Raw genomic sequence first — 22912 nt, 5'->3', positions numbered from 1 at the left:
TAAGATTCAGATTCACTTACACTACTAAGAAGCATACGGTGAAAAACAGCCTGCTTGTGACACGGCTTTTAAAAGGGTTAGTCATCACTGAGCCCTACCAAAAGTTCAGTACTTTAAAACAGGAATTCCTCAGATTTTTCAGAATTTCCACACAATTCAATAATCAAGACATACATAAAGTCATTTAGAGTGGTTTGATGTAAAATGGTTTACTGTAGGGAAACTTATTGACTCTTATTTTCAGTGGTTTTGAAGGAACCTGTGAATGCAAATTCTATTTACAACCCAAAAGGAGCAGTGAACCTACACAAGTCCTGTGAGTTTTTCATATGCAATGCTGATAATGGCAAAATAGTAGTAAATCTGGGGGGACAAAAAAAAAAAAAACTTCTGCCTATGAACAGCCTACATTATACCTCTCTACTATGAATTCATTTTTAAAAATACATTTTAGGCTGAAATATTATCTCAAAACTAACATAAACAATGTGTCAGGTATGGGGCAGTGTGCTTGTAACCAAATCATACCTTTCCGTGATGCAGCTTTTAGAAGTGTTAAACCCTATGTTTACGTCTGGTTCCTATCAACATCACTATGAACAATTCTGACTATGTAAGTTTCTGAATGATACTGTTTATATCTTAATGATTTTACAGGGAATTCTATTGCCTTCGACACTGTGATAAAAAAAATGTCTAAAACATATTTTAAAACGCATGTAGATTCACTGGCCGTTTTGTAAATAAAATGGCTATATTTGCAGTACAGACATTGTGAACACTAGCTCCTATCATAACCACCAAAGAAATCAGAGTCAGTAAGCTTTTCTGCAATGCACCATTTTGCATCAGAAAGACTGCATGGCATTGGTTACATCTTAAAGATTGAATTATGCAGAAGCTATGAAAAGCTGTGGAACTCCCCTTTAACTATGCATAAATGTTGAACAATTGGTGTTACGTTCCCTTTAAGTTTAGATGCTGCCCAAAAAAAAAGATTCTCTGCAATGCTAGTTCTATGTAAGTTAGGGAAACCTCATTACTGAAAGCCCATGACAGTCTGAAATCAGACATTATGAGTAAAAGCTACTCAGATTATTACTGGGCTGCTAGTACTGTACACAGCTAGCTGAGCAGGCATAAAAAAGCCCTTTGTGTATTCCTTTGTACATTAAGAAGCATGGAAATGTGCTGAGAGGAAAAAAAGACTTATTAGGGGTTTCTATTAACATCAAACCCTAACATTATTCATGTAATCTCCCTCCCCTCCACCAGGATGGCTTAGACACGGAAGTGTTGCCAGTGTAATCCTTAGAACTGCTGCTAAATCCTATGAGAGGGGAGTAGAAAAGGGGAAGCTGTGGGATTATGTGTGGGGGGGTGAGGGCTGTCTGTTGTGTTCCAGCTGATAAAACCCATCGATCACTAGCACCCCAACGCCACCCTATCCCTTCCCCTGCCAAGCTAAAACCCCACCCTCTTATATATCCGGTGCAGAGAAGCAGGCTGGCATTTGATCAGGCTTGAGCAATCGATAGCCAGGTTGATCAGTGGCAGGTAATGCTGCCAGGTAGTTAGAGATAAGTAATCAACCTGCTTACCCACTGTTTCATTCAGCATTTTCCATGCTACCTGCACTAAGGCAACTGACTAACTGCTGTGAGCAGCACCCCCTGTTGGCCATCAGCATCACAAGAGCAGGCAAAAGGCATGGGTTTAGGCTGGTACATTATGTGTTAAAGAGTATATCACTACAAACCCACTGCACTGATTTGACAAGCAGCCTTACAGTTGTCATAATGAATAAAGTGAGACAAACTTCCATTGATACCTTAATATATTCCAAGGGGAAAAAAAATTAATCTCCTCTTTTATAACATTCAGATGGTATAATGAGCAATCTGTCTTCCGATCCCTGGACTATTAGAGGCATGATCCATTTACTTTTATCTGAGTGTGATGGATTGGAGCATTTGTTCTTCATTTTACTCCATCTATTTTGCTTCAACAGTGGCATATAAACCCGGCAACGGTTCTGATGCAGCCTCGTTCATAATGCTTCATGAAAGGAGAGATGATTCCACATGCAGAGATTAGACTGCATCCACTGGCTGCTGTGCATCTCTTCCCTTCTAATAAAGATAAAGTGTAACAACATTGCAGTGTTCATCAGTCAGCTACTAACAATAACTAACAATGTATGCAAATTTTTCCACCATGCTGAGCCATATTTTGTTGACTTTTGAAGAGAAAAGTAGACTCTACCTCTGTCTCATGAAGACACACTTACTTTGTATTTGACTGACCTAGAAAATGGAATAAATAAAATAGTACTTTTCACATGCAAAAGTTTGAACACACTTCCAAGTCAGCACTTATTAACCCCTTGGCAGATACGTATCATAGTTTGCAAACATGTTTTGTAACCAGCTAGGCGTATTTCTATTCTTGTTTTGGAACTTTCACCAGCATTTCTGTCCAGATCACTTCTAATTTTTTTATTACAACCCCAATTCCAATGAACTTGGGACGTTGTGTAAAACATAAATAAAAACAGAATATGATGATTTGCACATCCTTTTCAACCTATATTCAGTTGAATACACTACAAAGACAAGATATTCAATTTTTTAATATTCAATATTTATATATTAACTATTCAATATTTAATGTTCAAATGGATAAACTTGATTGTTTTTTGCAAATATTCTTCCAAAGAAGTTGGGACAGGGGCATGTTTACCACTGTGGTACATCACCTTTCCTTTTGACAACACTCAATAAGCGTTTGGGAACTGAGGACACTAATTGTTGAGGCTTTGTAGGCGGAATTCTTTCCCATTCTTGCTTGACGTACAACTTCAGTTGCTCAACAGTCCGGGGTCTCCATTGTCATTTTTTTTTTCCGCTTCATAATGCTCCACACGGGGCGGCACGGTGGCATGGTGGGTAGCGCTGTCGCCTCACAGCGAGAAGGGACTGGGTTCGATTCCCTGGCTGGGTGACTGGGGTCCTCTCTGTGTGGATGTTCTCCCCGTGTCTGCATGGGTTTCCTCCGGGTTCTCCGGTTTCCTCCCACAGTCCAAAAAAATGGATGGATGGATAATGCTCCACACATTTTCAAAGGGAGACAGGTCTGGACTGCAGGCAGGCACTGTTTCACTTCGAAGCCATACTGTTGTAACACGTGCAGAATGTGGCTTGACATTGTCTTGCTGAAATAAGCAGGGATCAGATCCTTGAAAAAGATGTTGCTTGGATGGCAGCATATGTTGCTCCAAAACCTGTATGTACCTTTCAGCATTAATGGTGCCTTCACAGATGTGCAAGTTACCCATGCCATGGGCACTAACACACCCATACCATCAGAGATGCTGGCTTCTGAACTTTGAGCTGATAACAATCCGGACAGTCCTTTTCCTCTTTGGCCCGGAGGACACGACGTATTCATGCTGTATTCGGCAAGGGTGGAGAAACTCTGACTTCAAATGAGGATATTGTCGGACGGTGGAAGGAGCACTTTGAGGAACTTCTTAATCCGAGAGACGTACCTCCCTCACAGCAGGGCCAGAGGCTCCTGGGGTGTCAAGTTCCATTTCCCTGGTGGAGGTCACTGAGGTAGTTGGTAAGCTCCTCAGTGGCAAGGCACCGAGGGTGGATGAGATTCGTCCAGAGATGCTTAAGGCTCTGGATATTGTGGGGCTGTCGTGGCTAACACGCCTCTGCAATATTGCATGGACCTTGGGAACAGTACCCTTGGACTGGCAGACTGGGGTGGTGGTCCCTATTTTTAAAAAGGGGGAATGGAGGGTGTGTGCCAACTATCAGGGTATCATACTGCTCAGCCTCCCTGGGAAAGTCTATACAAAGATGCTGGAAAGGAGACTCTGACCAATAGTTGAACCTCAGATTGAGGAGGAACAATGTGGATTCCGTCCCGGCCGTGGAACAATGAACCAGCTTTTCACCCTCTCACATATTGTTGAGGGGGCATGGGAATTTGCCAACCCAGTCTACATGTGTTTTGTGGACTTGGAGAAGGCTTATGACTGTGTTCCTCGAGATATCTTGTGGAAGGTCCTCTGGGAGTATGGGGTGCCGGGGCTACTACTCCAGGCCATCCAATCTCTGTACTCCCGGAGTGAGAGCTGTGTCCGTATACTCTGCATTAAGTCAGACTTTTTCAGTGTTAGCATTGGACTCCGCCAGGGTTGTGCCCTGTCTCCACTCTTGTTCATGATATTCATGGACAGAGGGGTCAGGAGGGCATTATGTGTGGAGGCCGGAGGGTGGCGTCTCTGCTATTTGCAGATAATGTTGTTCTTTTGGTGGAATCACATGGATGCCTCCAGTGCTCGCTGGAGTGGTATGCAGCTGAATGTGAAGTGGTTGGTATGCGGATCAGAGACCATGGTCTTGGCCCGGAAAAGGATGGCATGCCCACTCCAGGTAAGGGGAAAGGACCTGCCCCAGGAGGAGCTCAGAGTAGAGCTGCTATTCCTCCACATTGAGAGCAGCCAGCTGAGGTGGTTCAGGCATCTGATCCAGATGCCCCCTGAACGCCTCCCAGTGGGGGTGTTCCAGGCACGGCCTACTGGGACAAGACCCCAGGGTCATCCTTGGACCTGCTGGAGGGATTATATCTCCAAGTTGGCCTGGGAGCGGTTCCCAGGAAGGGTTCCTGGGAATGAGCTAGAGGAAGTTGCGGGGGACAGGGTCATCTGGGATTCTCTGCTCTCCCAACTGCTACCACAACCCTATCTGGACAGGCAGTCAACGATGATGATGATGACCGAATATAAGGCCCAATCCCATTTCACCCCTTGACCCTAAGACTTAGCCCTACCCCTCCGTTTCGCGCTTTCACGTCTAGGGGTAGAGATGTCCCGACTGTTGTTGAGATGGAGGGGTAGAGTGAAGTGTTAGGGCTACATGGTCCGTCAAACAGAGATTTTTCAGAGACGCGCTACAAATGGAGGGTTATGAGAAAATTCCCAGAATGCCTGCAAAACATCGACAAGATGTCTGCATAAGTGGCCAAAGAGACACATAAATGTAAGTATTTCTCTGTTAAAAAGCCATTGTATTGTATGAGAACCATTGTAATAGCATTCTACGGTCATTCCCTTCAGAACACGCATAAAAATTGCTAGTAATATGCTGATGTCTCGGTCACTACCTGGCGAAATTTCCTGTTCTACCTTAAATGGTGCAACAGTTACGCTAGGGGTAACAAGGGGTAGGGGTAAAAACAAGAAATGGGATTGGGCCTAAGTACCAGTATATGGCTGGATGATAAATTTACATTAAAATATCACATTTACAAGTTAGTCAGCAAATGTAGGCAAAATGCTTGGATACTAACACATTTTTCCCAATGCATACCAGGAAAAGGATCATGGAGACAACCTTATTATCTGTCCTGGACTACAGAGGTGTAATCTATAGACATGCATTTACCTGTAATCTCAAACTACTAGATTCAATCTATTACTCCGCTCTGAGATTCATTACTGGAGACCCTTACAATACTCATCACTGCACTGTATGACAAAGCTGGTTGGTTCTCTCTAGCCATGTAGCCAGAAACTCATTGCATTTTTTCATTTATAGGGTGCTCTCCGAAATTAGCCATCTTATATCACATCTATGTTCTCTGTAAATAATTATATTTATCAAACTTGCACAAGTGACTGGATCACCTGTGAGGTTACTAAGGTTTTTACTGAACTTGAAAAATCTGCTTTTAGCTACAGCGCACCAGCAAACTGGAACACATTACAGGAACCTCTAAACTCTTCTCACTGGGATCACTCTGCCATTTTATAGGTGTAATTTCTAACCCCTACTCAGCCTGCAACTGTTTTAATAGATGTTAGTTTTCTTTTAAACTGTTTGATTTTATTTTACTGAATTATTATTATTAGTAGTAAAGATTTTTGAATTTATCTTATTGTCTATTATGTAGTTTTTTTATTCACTTATATTTGTTTTCAGTACATTTTACTGCTGTTTTATCTCTCTTATTTGAGCTGTTATTCATTTTCTTTATAGATTTTCTTTGTTCATTTAGTCTTGTTAGTTTAGTTTGTTTTAGTTGAGCAAATTTTATTCATTTTTTCATTCCCTGTTTAACTGGCTCAGCTACACTGTAAATGAGGGTCACCCTCAATGTTCTTTCGAGTGGAAATAAAGCACAAACAAACATACAAGCAGTTCTGGAATTTTATGTCCCCCTGATCAACTCAACATACTGTTCCCCATTTCTTAATGATACTACAGTGGAAACTGCGAGCTGGAAGCTCTTCGATATCTTTTTATAACCTAGCCCTGCTTTATAGGCATCAATTAGCTTCATTTTTAAGTCCTCAGTCAGCTGCTCAGAGGAGCTCATGGCTGTTGTGTGTATAAAGTTTGCAGAGTCAGAGAATTTATAATGCTCTGGAATTGTCATGAGCTCACAATTCCTAATGACAATTCTTGACCTGCCTAATCAGTCCTAACAAGTTAATTAAGGACTATAGAATTCATTAAGCTCTGAAACTTGCACAAGCTACAATTAAAAATTTTAATCAAGGTTAAAGCTGTGCATTAATATATGCAAATTTATTTAGTTACTGCTGCAGAGTTTATGTTTACTGATTTTCACATCAAAAATGAACAAAACATGTAATGTAGCCAGGGGTGCCAACACCTTTGCATACAACTATAAATGTATACAACTAAATATTTCCTAAATCTTTTCCTAAAAGCAGAAAGAGAGTTATTCTAAAATCTGAGAATTTCAAAGAGCCTTAATCTTACTTATAAAAAAATATCATAGCTGATTTGCTCCCGTTCACATATACTTCATTCACTTATGGAACATAATGCTAAAAATGAATGGTACAGATAACTATAAATTATAAAAATATAATTTACTAAAGATGTGCTATTGGAGATTGTCTCCAAGGGAGACTATTGGAAATATTTAATGAATTCCAGAAAGCATTTAACTTTTTTTTCCTTTTCACTCACTTTCATTGTGGCTCATTAAAGCCATTACCTCTGATGTCTAATAAACCTCCCGGCAGCAATGTCCAGAAGCCTTCAGACAGTCCAAACTTCAGACAGAAAACAGCAAAGACTACTCGGAGAAAGGACAGGAAAACCCACCGACACACACAAACACACACACACACACACACACACCTACACACACACACACACACACACACACACACAATATAACTCACTGACACTATGAAAGTGACACACTCATCCTCTGGCTTGTATAGATGGCTATTCTATGAGCCACATCTCACTAAAACTCTGAGGGATCTGGCAGGAGAGATTTAAGCATCCTCACTAAGAATGGCACTGATAAAGACAGAAAAGTCATTTCTCCTTCCTGCTTCCTTGTCTGTCTATTTTTGTTCTCGAGCAGGGACAAAAAAAAAAAAACATTAGCTCCTGCATCTTGCAAACATACCTGCCCTTCACTTGCAGCTTTGGGATCATAATGCAATCTGGAGACTCATTAAATTGGATTAGACCATACAGGCAGATTATTAAAACCAACCCATCAGTAAACAGCAGTGTTATCTTCAAAAACAAGGGCACTTCAAGTGTGTCTCCTCTCCCCATCTCTTTGCATCTGCTGCAAAACTTGTACTTGTTTGTGTTTGGTAGATTATCTGCGACTCCAACCTGTGCTATTGAAGCAGAAAGACAAATATTGGTAAGCCTCTGGTCAGCTAATAGCTTCAACTCAAACTGGGCCCTGTAAGGGATGACGCCTGCGGGGAAGTGTTGCAAAATTACCTCGCTGACGACGTGCCCCCGAGCCCAGAGGAGGCAAGTGAAAAATCCCAAGCACCTGGGCCCTGACAGACCAAGATAACAGCTGGCTATAGCAACCATATTTCTCAAGAACTCATTTGGAATCTATGGACATTCACTGTTCATAGATTCCCTATAAAATAAAGTTTACAGCCCCTCCAGCATCCTGGAGATTCCACAGAACAATTATGACGATGCTTCTGGGCCCAACAAAACTTATTTTAAGGATCACTAAAATGGTCATTGCCTTTTCTTTACGAAGAGGATAAATCTGCTTCACCTCGATCAATACGGGGAAACTGTGTTATCGCCACCGGCTCGACAGACTCAGCATTCTGATAAAGTGACTTAGGCCATGTATTGGTGAATTGACACTGAGGAATGCATGGCATGAAAAATAATACTCCACGAGTAATAATCTCTGTTTTACTGCATATTCTCATATAGCTGCTGCAGATGAGATCACATTTCTCTTCTTTTTTTCCCCCTTTACACCTCCCTTAACTTCTTATTAGAGGTGCATTGATCGTAATTTATATGACTGACTCCGATTCAAATTTCTTTACAGCCAATTTAGTCAATAAATTCAAAATATTTTTCAAAAAAATAATATTTCATATATGAAAAATCAGTTGCCTATTTTAATGACATGTCAAATAAAATAAAACCGCAACACAAATCAGAATAATATACTGACTGACTATGTATTATCTTTTATTACACTGGCCGATTCTGATCTTGGCCAGTTCTGATCATGCATTCCTATTTCATATCAACATACAGACAAGACAAAAAAAGATGTTCAATGTTTTGTCACAAAAGGGCAGGACAGTTTATCACGCTTGATACTTTAAAGTCACTGGCTTAATGTTCAATCTATAGAATAGTCTACATTATGAAGTAAATCAAGTCCCTGATCCATTGCCATTGATTAGAATGATGAATTAGGCAGTTTTACTTAGCAACAGTGCAGTCAGTGGGGAGGAGATAATCTCTCCTACAAAATACCTCCATCTTGTTTTGTGTCTACATCAAACAAGCTGAAGTCTCAGTTGCCTTAAAGGACAGACGAGCACTGTGGCCACCTGCCAAAAAACAAACACTTCAGCTGCACACTGGTCTTGGGAGATATTCCTGAGACTTTGACAGCATGTGCCTGGAATCCTAAGATAATTGTGTTTGAGTGTGTGTGTGTGTGTGTGTGTGTGTGTGTGTGTGTGTGTGTGTGTGTGTTTGTGTACATACACATGTGTGTGCGGAAGATGTCTGTATGTAGCTTATCCTTGTTGCTCCTCATATTGTAGCATTGTTTCAACATGGCCATGCATTCCAATTGTTCATCTATTGTTCTGCATATGCAAAAATTCCCAAAATGATATTTCATTATGCCTTTGCATATGTATGTGTGAGGGTGCATGTGTGCATATTTGTATACATTAGGGGTGTAACATTATGCATACTTTCTGGTTTAATATGATTTTTGATTTTGAGGTCAATTTGTTTTTTAAGTGTTGATCAAATGTCTTGATCCAGCATTTTCCAGTTCTATACCTCACAGACTGGTTTAGCCTGAATAAATAGACGTCATGCTGCCCTCTAACAAAATCAACAAACTGCTCTCTAACAAAAGCCCCAAAAACCACAAGAAATTATAAATGTTTTTAAAAAATAATCAAGTCATCTCAGTGTGGGTGTTTGCAGCTGAAATTCTGCCCATTCCCTGTGCAATTTACTCTGACAGGATGCACCCAGATGCTCATCAGTGAAAGCAGGGTGACCAAGGGGTGTGTCCATGATACACTTTTATTTCAGTACTGCACAGTATTTCAGTGCACGGCTTTGTATGTTTTTTTTTAATGTTGTATTAAAATCTCTCATATTGTAGCACTGTTACCACATTTAATGCTGTTAATAATTCATTAAGGTATCAAATAATTATCAGCACTAATTTTATAACACTCTTATAATTAGTGCTGGTAATAATCGACGGCTTGCTTTTTTCTAGTTTAACTCTTTGAACCATCTAGAGTAGTAAAGGTTGGAAATACGCACACTTATGCTATGCCTTCATGACTGCTGTCATCTCATTCAAATACAGCTTTTGAATGGTTTCACTGATAGCTCTCTTGAAAAGGTTTATTTCCAGATATTGTGATGGTGACTTTGTTTCTCACCAAAGTACATCAGATCTGAATTATCATTTACAAGTAAAACGCACCACTAATCTGTAATTCAGCAGCCTCGGCTGGACAGTGCTTGTGGGAGCGCTACGGATAAATCAACAAGTAGCAAACAGCACAGTTCCCCTCAAAAGCCTCCACTGTAACAGAAATTCATAAACTATATGAACAGGAGTGAGTTGGAACTACATTTACATTTACATTCATGGCATTTGGCTGATGCTCTTATCCAGAGCGACTTACAGTTTGATCATTTTACACAGGGTGGCGAAGGTGGTGTTAGGAGTCTTGCCCAAGGACTCTTATTGGTATAGTGTAGGGTGTTTTCCCAGGTGGGGAGTGAACCCCAGTCTACAGCGTAGAAGGCAGAGGTGTTAACCACTACACTAACCAACCACCACCTGACTGTATAAGCAATATATAACAAACACTCATTGGTTAGAACATGCAGTTACTGTTGCTCTCACTGGACATCAGTAATGAAAATTGGAAACTGTGTTCATGATGAAAATAATGTCATTAAAATATTTAAAGTAAATGTGAGTACATGAGTAAAAATGAGTACATTGTGATTAAGTGTATTATGTCATACAACAAAATAACTATAACTAAACTCACTTTTTAAAAGAAGAAAATATGTCCTTTGGGTCGAATTTCAGCAAATAAGACAAATGCAAGTGATATGATTAACTACACAAAACCACAATTAATAATTTTGATCATTTGACAGCCCATTTCACTATGTTGTTGCACATAAATCTGCAAAATGTACTGTGGCCAGGATTCCATGTACAGATTAGGATTTTGAGAAAAAGTGAAAGGTTAAAAAAAATTTAAAAACAGCCACATCATATAACCTCACCAGATGGGGTGTACTTCCGAGAAAACAGGCAGTCCGTGTCTGGACACAGTACAAAGTCCCCATATTCTACTGTTCGTAGTGTGTGTGTGTGTGTGTGTGTGTGTGTGTGTGTGTGTGTGTGTGTGTGTGTGAGAGGCATGGATTAGACATCAGTTTGCTCAGCCATGTGCTAGGAGTCAAAAGTCAAAGGTGAGAAAGGACACTCACATCACAGCCTTTCTCCGCATTCCGCTTCCAGTGTTTTTTCTCAGCTTTCTTGGCTGCAGTAGAGTAGAGTGTGGCATGACTCTTCACCCTCGGGTTGAGGGCCAGGATACTCTACACAGAGAGAGAGAGAGAGAGAGAGTGAGAGAGGTTTCCTATACGATAACAGTTTCATATTTTTGGTACTATGCCAGAGAGGATAAAATCTGTGGTGGTAGCTAGTGTGTGTGTGTGTACACTCTGAGGTATAAACATGGGGGAGCTTCACAGTTCAAGGATCTAGAGTGCTGTAAGGCCGAATCCAAAATGCTTTCAAAGGAGCAAAAGAGCCTTTCCAAATGCTTGTCCCTTCTAAACAATAAAAACTACAGGCTCATTTCACTCAGAGCAAAAGTGAAACAACTGACCTTCAGGTCTCCCCATGTGCAAAACACCTCCTCACAAATTCAGCCCTCAGGAACAGCCGTTTGACTAATCATACACACTCACCCCTAAAACCATAAAACAAGACATTTCCTATCCATTTGTATATCAATTAATTGCTTGACAGTTTTCGTACTAACATGCAATAACTGTTCATTATTCAACAGGGAGATGTTTTGAAACAAAAAATACACCCTTAACTAACACTTCATGCTGAGTTCCAGTGGTGTTACCAGTCCTTGACACCACAAAGGATGATAAGAGCCTTCCAGACACAAATGCATTATTTAAGGGGGAAAAATCAGCTGGATGAGTGTTTTTTCCTGATCACTCTCACAGAGCCCCAGGTGCTGATAAGCTTTTCTAGGTGGTCCAGGCCTATCTAGGGGCTGCCCCCTCCCTAACCTGCCCATCTCTACTAGCACACCCCTGACAAGATGCCCCTGCTAACAGCCCGTGCAGCCCATCGTCCAGACAACAAACAGCCGAGCCATGTAACCCTCCATTACAATCAACAGTGCCCCCACTCAGCCCTGACCAAGTGCTCGTGCCGGCGGGCGTGGAAATGAATCTGTAATCATGTCACTCGCCACTGTAGCACATTAACCACACACTGCCCACATAAATCCAGTACACTGTACAGAGAGAGGCAATCACACAAGAGAGCAGCAGAGAACAGGAAAAGAGAGACAGAAAGAGAGAGAAGCAATACCCCGTCTACTGAGGACTTTTGTATAGGCTTTTGTAAGCGTGGCTACATACAGCACAGAACACGTGTATAGGGATGCAGTAGCCTTGCACAGACATAACTTTCAATGAATGCTAAGGCATTTTTATACATTCTCTGGTTGTAGTGGAAATGTGGCACGGCTTTCATTCCACCCTATAAAGCCTTCAACCTGAATATTCTCATTGATATTCATCCCTACTAAATCCACTGTTCCTCATGAGTGCCCAACACAGCTATACATTATCTTTTACATTCTGTCCCCTTTTTTGTTCCTTTTTTCTTTTTATTTTACCCCCTGCCAGCCCCTGCCACCAGCAAACCACCTCAATTAGTGTCCCGCAGGCAATGTGACAACACATAAAGCTTTGTCTTTTCATATTTTCACAGTAGGCTGGATGAAAGCCCATTTCAGATGGAGGTATGTGGTGTTAAAAGGGCAAGCTGCTGTTTCTCTAACCTGGCTCTTTTCCTGCAGAGTGCCAGCCACCTACATCTCATGCTAAATGAAATGTCCCACTTTATGCAATGGCAGACATCATCCTATTAATTCTTTAATTTCACACCTAATAAAATGTAGTTAAAGCGCCGCGTGAGCTACATATTGAAACAATAAAAATACACCTCTTCGGGTTTTATTGTGTGTTAAGGACTGCATTACTTATCCATTTTCATATAATGTGGTGTGGATAAGCCAATATATTCTTTGGGTAGATCCTTTAGGTAAACTAGAGGAGGTAATGGCACGGTTGCTCAGAGAAGGAGAGCAATGCACTCTTGGGTTCTACTGACTATAATCAGGCAATGGCAGCAGGAGGCCAGCCGTACAAAAATCAAACAGCAAACACAATATACAATAGCAAACACAGTATACAATAGCTCATCCATCTGCTTTCACCTTCACTGAAGCACACTGTTGTAATCATGAGTGTCGTTCACTGGTCACGAGACTCACTGTGTTGACCATTAATTAGACATCTTGCATTTGGCCAGGCTGTGCAGGGAGATTAGAAACAAACTCCCAACGGGGAACAGGACACAAAAGAAGTGGTTACATTAATAGTTCATTTAGGAAACCCCTGCTAGCATGCACAATATAAAGTCAATCACACTGTAATCACACTAATCATAGGCACTGTAGGGCTGCGGGATCCTTGACTGGAATTGGAATTCCGACATCTTGGCTTAGAATTTAGATCACAGCTCGGAATAATTCTTCAACATTCCAATTTAGCAAACAAGTACATATTTTAAGTAGATTTTTACATTGTTAGAATAAAATACAGTTGTTTTGTTTTCTTTAATGAAACTGTAGGGAAAGACGAATCAAGATCACAGTTTTAATACAATTAATTGAGCAGCCCTATCCAACCGCATAGCCAGCTCCATGAAAAGAATTTATACATTTGTTTAATCTGTACTCTTAGGCTGACTAAACAGATCCAACAGCACATGATTTCAGCCATTTCATCTCAACTGCCTGAATAAATTTCTGGTTTATAGGTCTAGATACAGCACTGCAATGTAAGGGTGAATGATATGGCACAAATACATCACAACACTGGAAGCCATTTTCACAATACATGACATGCATCATGATATTTAGGAACAAACAAAATGCACCAGCAAATCAAAACGTAGTGCGGCATTTAAGAGCATTTTGTCTGCAGAAAAATACATATTTTCAAATGTTCACATCATTCTGTAATATTCTGTGTATACTAGTTTTTTATGTCTATTTAAACCTACATATGTATAGATATCATATCTGTCTGATTAGACAGGATTTGGCTCAGCCTATACATGACAAGTGAGAGGTGAGAAAGACATGAACATGTAGGGATAAACAAGAATAGACAGAAGAATGTTCTAAATACAATCACAGTACAGGCACACACAATACTGAATATAATGACATATAACACAACATTAAACACATTACAGAGCAGTACAGTTCTACATTCCCTCTTTAGAACATTCTCTAAAATGTATGTTCTCATAGTGTAATCAATCTATCCTTTCCTCTTACTGAGAAATGTGGCCAGTATTTCCCCCTTTCCATACATCCTAGCCTTCAGTTCATGCACAGGCAACAGTTATAATTAAGTTGGCTTGAAAAAGGTGGAACTTCAATTAACATAGGACTAAGTTTAAGGTGGAACTTCAATTAACTTAGAATTACATTTAAGGTGGAACTGCTATTAACATATCACTAACTTTAAGGTGGAACTTCAATTAACATAGCAGTAAATTTAAGGTGGAACTGCTATTAACATCCCTAAATTTAAGGTGGAACTTCAATTAACATAGAATTAAATTTAAGGTGGAACTGCTATTAACATAGCATTAAATTTAAGGTGGAACTGCTATTAACATAACACTAAATTTAAGATAGAACTTCAATTAACATAATACTAAATTTAACGTGGAACTTCAATTAACATAGGACTAAATATAAGGTCGAACTTCAATTAACATAGCATTACATTTAAGGTAGAACCGCTACTAACATATCCCTAAATTTAAGGTGGAACTTCAATTAACATACAATTAAATTTAAGGTGGAACTGCTATTAACATATCACTAAATTTAAGGTGGAACATCAATTAACGTAGCACTAAATTTAAGGTGGAACTGCATTGATGTTAGCACTGAACTTTAATTAACATAGCAATAAACCTAAGGTGGCACAGAATTTAAGGTGGAATTTCTTTTAAGGTAGTAGCAAATTTAAAATGGAACTCTTTTTAAGGTGGCACTATATTTAAGGTTGAACTGCAATTACCATAGCACTAAATATAAGGTGGCACAGAATTTAATTGGAACTTTAAGGTGGCACAGAATCTTAGGTGGAATTAGAAACAGCATAGCACTAAATTTAAGGTGGCACAGTGTTTAAGATGGAACTTTAATTAACATAACAATACAATTAAGGTGGCACAGAATTTAAGGTGGAACCTTTTTAAGTTGGCACTAAATTTAAGGTGGAACTTCAATCAACATAGCACTAAATTAAAGGTGGCAAAGAATTTAAGGTGGAACTTCAATTAACATAGCACTAAAATTAAGGTGGCATGGAATTTCAGTTGGAACTCTAAGGTAGCACTAAAATTAAGGTGGCACAGAATTTAAGGTAGATCTTCTTTTAAGGTGGCACAGAATTTAAGGGGGAACTTCATGCACAGTATCACCTAGCAATGAATTACCATCCATCACGATTACTGCAGCTTCTGCTTAACAACATTTTGGCAACATTTTAACAACTATCAACAGTTTTCAACCATTTTAATGTTTTAATGTAATTAACTGGCTTTTTCAAGCCAACTTAAAGTTAATTCACGGACTTTCCCTTTCTAGTTAGTATTGCCAACTCGTATACTGCCAGCCAACACTCCGGGAGCTATTAGCATTTGGATTATAACAGGCAGCTCTATTTGACTTCAGACATCTAATAATAGGCAATGACCAGTTATCATCACTTATACCAGCTACCATCATTTGCTATTATTCTCATGGTTTAAGAAGTGAACTGATCTGTACATCAAGCTTGTGCAGAAATATTAGACATTGGGATCACATGAAAGCAGTGGTACAAGACATGACAAACAAACAACCATCACCTCCTAAGGTATGATTTTGTGCTCACAGAAAGGCCTGAGCACAGACCATGTTGTAGTCACAAACATCCTCCATCATGCCTGCAAAAGCTATTGTCAGAATGCTTACAAAAACTACAGATTTCATTCTTCTTTATTCCCTTTTTGTTATTAAAATGTCCTTCATCATGCAGCTTGTTGCAGTGGTAGCCATCTTCTCTTCCAACATATAGGGAGCACATATTGATGTTGTGTCCAAACAGCTCGCAGAGTCAGGGGACCTAGATAGGCTTTGATGTCAGTTCTTCGACCACCAATCAGGAACCCGTCTAATGTCCTGTTTCTTCGTCCCTGTCTCAGGTCTGTTCTGGCATGTTCTAAAACAAAACACATAGACACAGCAACAGTATCGTGTTCTTCTCACACAAATGTTGTATGCCCTTGTGTAAAGGTTTGGTTTAGCACTTGTAATGGATATCTTCTTTCCCTTCCTAACATGGGTCCTGGCCTCAGGAGGGAGAGAGGGAATGCTAGCCGCAAAGGGGATCAGGAGAATCTTCACTCTGAGGATGACCCCCATAATCTAGACATCACAGTTCCTCCTCAGAGCATCTCCCAACCAGAGTAACCCATTCTATCCCTGTGCTAGCCATCACCATCAGGTGGTGGTACCCATGTATCCATTTTTTCCTTTACGTTTTAGAGCAGAGAATGTGGTAAGGAGGACTTGATGTGGACCTTTTCTGGTCTATTTAGTATGTTAAATATCATATATTTCTGACTCACCAAAACAAATTCTTTGTATCTGTAATATACTTGCTGAAATAAAGAGATTCTGATAGATTCCGATAGAGATTCTGATTCTGAAAAAAATAAGCAATGGACATACTGATTTGACTGATATTTCAAACTGATATTTGATGATGTATATTGTACTTCAGTAGCGCAGAATAGGGCTACTTTGATAAATTGTAATTTTATTCATTTTCTTTTAAGTGCAAGTCCTGGTGGATTTAATCTCAGTTTCTGCATTTTGTAAATGCTCATGCATTAACATCAACAGATATGTATATGAAAAACATCAGCATTGGCCCACAAGAAAATCAAACAACTGGTAAAAATAATGGGCTGACGTACAATCAGATGCATGTTACTGTGCGGTTTCTGTTGTTACTATCCACTTGGTGTTGATACTTTGCAGGCTTTTATAATTTATGCAGTTATGTGTTGATCTAGGACATAGTAATAGCACAAAGGACAATAACTGTTCTCACTATTTTTCCCACCCCAGCCCAAGGGTTCTATAACTTAAATGTACATACTGAAACCTTAATAAATAACTATGGTCTGGTGTCCATTTTCGGTTTCAGCCATCTAACTGCTGGTAAGCAGACGGGAAGGTGGCTGTCTGGCACCTGGAATTCTGTTCAGAAGACATGAAAAATGTGTGGAAAAAAGCCTGTAGTCACATATGTGTTTTTAACCAAACGTTTTCTGTAAAGCTTCTCTCTGTCTATAGCAGAGGATTTAACCGAACATGCTCTCTGAAGTGCCACCTTTGTTTATCTGGCTCCATGAGAGCCTTGCATCCAACCCTGTATTGACCCGCTCTCCTCAAGTGGAAAATGTACAAGAGAAACAGATTCATGTTGCAACTCGGCTAAAGGAAACACTAATGATGTTTGACAGAGCTTAATCTACCTCTGCTACAGAATGGTTTAAGTCAAGAGAAGAATAACACCTTCAGAGGTTCCAGTCAAAGCTAGATGGAAAAGACATTGAGTATTGAAAATACACAGTCATTTGAAACATACTAATCTGAACATATTTACGCTTTATTTAAATGTGGCTTCGTTAATAAGCATGTGCCCTTCACTGCAATGTTAAATGCTATGCATGGCCACCAATGAGATCAATAGCTCACAGGAGACAGGGCACACATCTGTATGCTTTAATCAATACTGCATGTACTGCAGGGCAGTTTGCTATTTCTAATAATATTTCTATGATTCTGCACCTGAAGGCGGCACAAGAAACAGTATTTGCACTATATATTCTAGCAGTCTGGCACATTCAATGTTCTCGCCGCTCTGTGTTGGCCTTTCTCTCACACAAACATGCAGGAGACTTCGCTCCCCAGGTGGACTCTCCGCTGCACTGCAGTTAATAAATGTCAGAGGCATGCACTATCTAAGACAAGCATAGATTTTTCCCCCCAGTTATTGAGAACTCCTTTGTGGATCCCTAGCCAAACAGAGACTACGTGCATTATCAAACAATACTTAAAATACAAAACAACCTGATCTCCCTGTTGTTTGTGTGACCTTTCTGGTCAGAGTAGGCCGCAACAGCACCGGGGGCCGTTCGCGCTTGGCCGTCTTTGCGCAGGGCCCATCTGCGTGTGCAACGCGGTACCGCAGGGAGCCACAGCGTCTGCCTCTATCACTCTTCACTGATCACACGAGCCCAAGCAGATGGGAGATCAATAAGCACCTCGGCCCCAGCCAAAGCATGCAAACCCCGGCCCCTCGGAGGAAATCAGATAGGGGGAAGTGGATGATGGACAGGGGGAAGTGGCAAATCAAATTCAGCTGCAAGCGGTAATTAATGAGAGGATGAAGCGGCCACAGAATCCAGCTACACGCAGCAACGAACTTCATTCGAACAAACAGAGAGGGTTTTCACTCACTGACAAAGTGGACTGTGTCTATTACAGCCTATGATGTTCACAACTGACTAATTAAGCAAAACATGAGTAATTCAAGAGTATGGCAAGATCAAATTAGGCCCAGTGCACAGTCTCAGCATGCCACTATTCTGCCCATTTTTGTCCAGGCTTGTTTTGAGGTGGAGATGCATGCCTGAAACATTCATATGGCTATTAGCAAAGCGGTTGGGCTTGCCCTTTCCCTGTCTAATCAATAGCAGCACCATATTGTGCAATAAATTACCTTGACCTTCCTCATCCCCTCAACCAGACAGACCTCTCACAACTTAGTATGCATGAGGCATCTCTGCATTTAGCATGCATGAGGAGCGTACAGCTAAAACTTAACTCCTTCCTGCATTAATCCCCTGCTTAAAAAGAAAATTATTTAGGGCTCAGAGGTGGGGAATAGTTAAACATGAGCTGGCAATCCACACGCTCCGTCTTCCGCAGGGATCAATAGAGGAATTTCCACATATTGATTGGTGAAATAAAGCATAGGCCCGCAGGTCAGCAGTATTAAATATAGGCCCTGAATATCATTCAGTCACTTTATGATTAGAAACTCAACACGAGACGTACAGGTAGCTATTAGACATCTAACAAAATATCATCTGAGCGTATATTGCTTTACAACACCATGTACTATATTGTCAGTTTTGTGTCAGGTATCATGATAAAAGGTACTGCCATGTGCCTGAGATGAACTTTCTTGAATACACTACTTGTATTCTATGGGCTTATTATTTATCATTTGTTTATATTTTTATTAACATCTTTTGACACTGTTACTTATCCATGATATAATTTTGCTAAGCCTCTGTTGCTAAATATGTGGGAGCTACACGTGAACAAAAGTTTTCAGGTTATACCCTTGAGTGTATGGAAATGTTCTTCAGCGCTCTTTTCATTATCCGTTTATTACAGACACCTACGTAGTTGTTTTACTGATGGGCCATGTTACGAGACGTGCTTACCTCTTAGGTTCACTGAGTGAAATTACAGATTGTAGCTCATCTGTTGTCACACACAATTTGTCAGGCATCCTCTAATCCATTCATCATGAAGGCCTAGAGGATGGCTAACACAAATTGCGCATGGCAACAGATGGGCTATAGTCTCAAACTATCTGCCAGCAAAGTGCTTGGTGGACCTACAAGTTTTTTTTTGTTGTTGTTTTTTTGCTTTTAATAAAGTTGCCAGTGAATGTACTGAAACATCCAAAATAAAGAATTAAAGGGTTGTAATCATATTTATTGCTGCAGCTATTTATGAAATTTAAAATGAAAGTGCCAAGGTGCAGTTCCACAATAATGAATGCTAATGAATGGTGTTCATAAGGTTAAAGTTAAACTGCATTTCCATATTAAAAGGATTCACATCCTACATTTTTCTTGCATTTTATTTTTTTTCCAGTCCACTTATGACACTTGAGTGGGCTGATACACCAAAAATATTTGAAACATTTTATTTACAAATGACCCTTTTCCAACCACTCTTTATTCCTTAGAATCAAACAGGCTGTTTTTGTTTCTGTGTTTCTCCAAGACTGATATATGTGAATTCTCTCTTTTCTGATTGGCTGCTCTGTATTGCTCCATATTTTCAAAAAGCTAGACCAGGCTGAAACATTACATGTAACAGAAATGGGCAAAGGTAAACAGATAAAGGCTGAATTAGAGCAGGGTGTTCAACATATTGATACAGCAATACATCGTGGATAAGCTTGTGGTGATACACATTTCGACACAGTTGTGGCTGTATTAATGCTTATGAATAACCTTTAACACAGCATGTTAATGTACAAACTCAAGTGTGACAGAGTGTAACATTCAATATGTTGTAAACTTGCCCTGAACATTAGGGTTTTGCTTTTTCTCAATCATGATTGGTATAAAATGTTGAGTTGGAGATGAAAGCATTGTACTCTGGTCCCATCTGTGCATTGTGAATTTAGGAACGATGTTCTTTTGTTAGTTTATTGTCCGCTGTTGTATGTGTGAATGAAGTGAGTCTCTTTTACTGTATGATCCTTTTTGGCTGTATAGTCAAGTTGCTCCTGCCAGCTAGAGTCCTCTTTTTGAAAACGAAAACTTTTCTGCCTCTCCACATGCTGACCACCAACTCAGAGTGTACCACACATATAATATAGTCCCCAGAGGATCCCTCAGTATTATTTATTATCATAAATAAATCTCCCCAACCTTATTTATCTATTCATTTTTACTTTAAACAAAATTTAAGGTCAATGTTTACTAAAATGTCTTTTGTATATCTGCCATGTTTTGTCACTATATCATAGTGTATCCTGACGTTCCTGAAAATAAATAATAGGCAGTTATGTGTAAATGCGTGTTTAACCACAAAAACGGGGAACAAAAAATGAGGGCTGTTTTGTTTTTTGTTTTTATTCCCATATATGAACTGTAAGAATACAGAGTGAACGGTATTTATTGTTTTAAAACTAACATTTACATGCTATATTAAACTTTTTTTTATTCAATAAAGTTAAGAATATTCAGTATCCATGAAAATGTTTCCGTGCAAAAGTATGTTTATGAAAACTACAGGTTTAAGTCTTCTTTATTCCTTTTTATGGCACTGAAGGAATGTTGTAGTCATGGCCTAGAAGAACACCACAACTCTATTTCAATAGAGAATTGAATATGAGAACTGAAATGTGTTTTAATCTCAACATCCAGGTTTCAGAAAACACCCATCACAAAAGACTACATTTCCAATCACTTCAGAGGCCTCTGCAGCTTAGCTCCACCAACTACCAGCTAGTTCTAGAACCAAGATCAGTTCAGCTATAGTCTGACAGTATTCAGCTACCTGCCTCTGTTCATAAACAAATGCTTTTTTTCAGTGTGGGGAAATGATCAGTGCTTTTGCTTTCAATTGATATAGTGGAATCATCATAACAAAAATAAATAAGCATAATTTCTTAAACAGTTATTTAACAGAACATATTAAACGTATAGGTGATCTATCATTACTTTTTTGTGAGAGTAATTCATTAACCAAGTAATCATTTATTATTATGGCATAAGAAACTCTGAATGGAATCACACGATATACACTAAATTGCCAAAAGTATTCACTCACCCATCCAAATAATTGAATTCAGGTGTTCCAATCACTTCCATGGTCACAGGTGTATAAAACAAAGCACCTAGGCATGCATAGTGCACAGAGGTCACTAACTTTCCGCAGAGTCAATTGCTACAGACCTCCAAACTTCATGTGGCCTTCAGATTAGCTCAAGAAGAGCGTAGAGAGCTTCATGGAATGAGTTTCCATGGCTGAGCAGCTGCATCCAAGCCTTACATCACCAAGCGCAATGCAAAGTGTTGAATGCACAGGTGTAAAACGCTGCCACTGGACTCTAGAGCAGTGGAGATGTGCTCTCTGGAGTGACAAATCACGCTTCTCCATCTGGAAATCTGATGTATGAGTCTGGGTTTGGCGGTTGCCAGGAGAACGGTACTTGTCTGACTTCATTGTGCCAAATGTGAAGTTTGGTGGAGGGGGGATTATGGTGTGGGGTTGTTTTTCAGGAGTTGGGCTCGGCCCCTTAGTTACAGTGAAAGGAACTCTTAATGCTTCAGCAGACCAAGAGATTTTGGACAATTTCATGTTCCCAACTTTGTGGGAAAAGTCTGGGCATGGCCCCTTCCTGTTCCGACATGAAACAATGCACAAAGCAAGGTCCATAAAGACATGGATGAGTGAGTGTAGTGTGGAAGTCCTGCCCTAAACCCAATAGAACACCTTTGGGATGAATTAGAGCGGAGACTGCCAGCCTACTCATCCAACATCAGTGTCTGACCTCACAAATGTGCTTCTGGAAGAATGATCAAACTTTCCCATAAACACACTGCTAAACCTTGTGGAAAGCCTTCCCAGAAGAGCTGAAACTGTTATAGCTGCAAAGGGTGGGCTGACATCATATTAAACCCTATGGATTAAGAATGGGATGTCACTCAAGTTCATATGCGTGTGAAGGCAGACAAGCGAATACTTTTTGTAATATAGTGTAGCAACTCCACTGCTCTTATTACTGCACAATATCTGCAGCAATTTTGAGGTTACACATCATGAATATTAAAGAAATACAAACTCAAGGCTCTGCAGCCATGCTCATCATGATTCTTAAAATAGACTTTTCAATAACACTGATGATTTTCCAAATAGATTTAAAATATAGATCGTGTCTGCTGAGCAGGAGAACCATAGTCTGCACACAGTGAAGAATAGTGCTTATCCATACAAGAAGGTATGGCAACAGCAGTCTCCTTAAAAGCTCCTCTGGCTGACCTTGTCCAGTAGTTCTGGGAGCAGAGGCAGCATTAAACCCTTTCCATAATGCATGTTTTTATACACACACAC

At 39.9% G+C, this 22912-nt stretch overlaps 1 protein-coding gene across 1 annotated transcript in view; it reads right to left on the bottom strand.

The window, feature by feature from the left end:
• Nucleotides 1-22912, bottom strand: part of dpyda.1 (dihydropyrimidine dehydrogenase a, tandem duplicate 1) — a 166847-nt gene that overhangs the window by 134356 nt on the left and 9579 nt on the right. The window contains exon 2 of the mRNA XM_017700381.2: nt 11070-11180. Within this exon, the coding sequence (XP_017555870.2) occupies nt 11070-11180 (111 nt within the window). The remainder of the gene's footprint in view (nt 1-11069; nt 11181-22912) is intronic.

Source organism: Pygocentrus nattereri, chromosome 3 (assembly GCF_015220715.1).
Source record: "Pygocentrus nattereri isolate fPygNat1 chromosome 3, fPygNat1.pri, whole genome shotgun sequence".
In the NCBI taxonomy this organism is placed as follows: domain Eukaryota; kingdom Metazoa; phylum Chordata; class Actinopteri; order Characiformes; family Serrasalmidae; genus Pygocentrus; species Pygocentrus nattereri.
The sequence above is the reverse complement of the archived record's forward strand: the minus strand, read 5'-3'. Positions and strand labels throughout refer to the sequence as shown.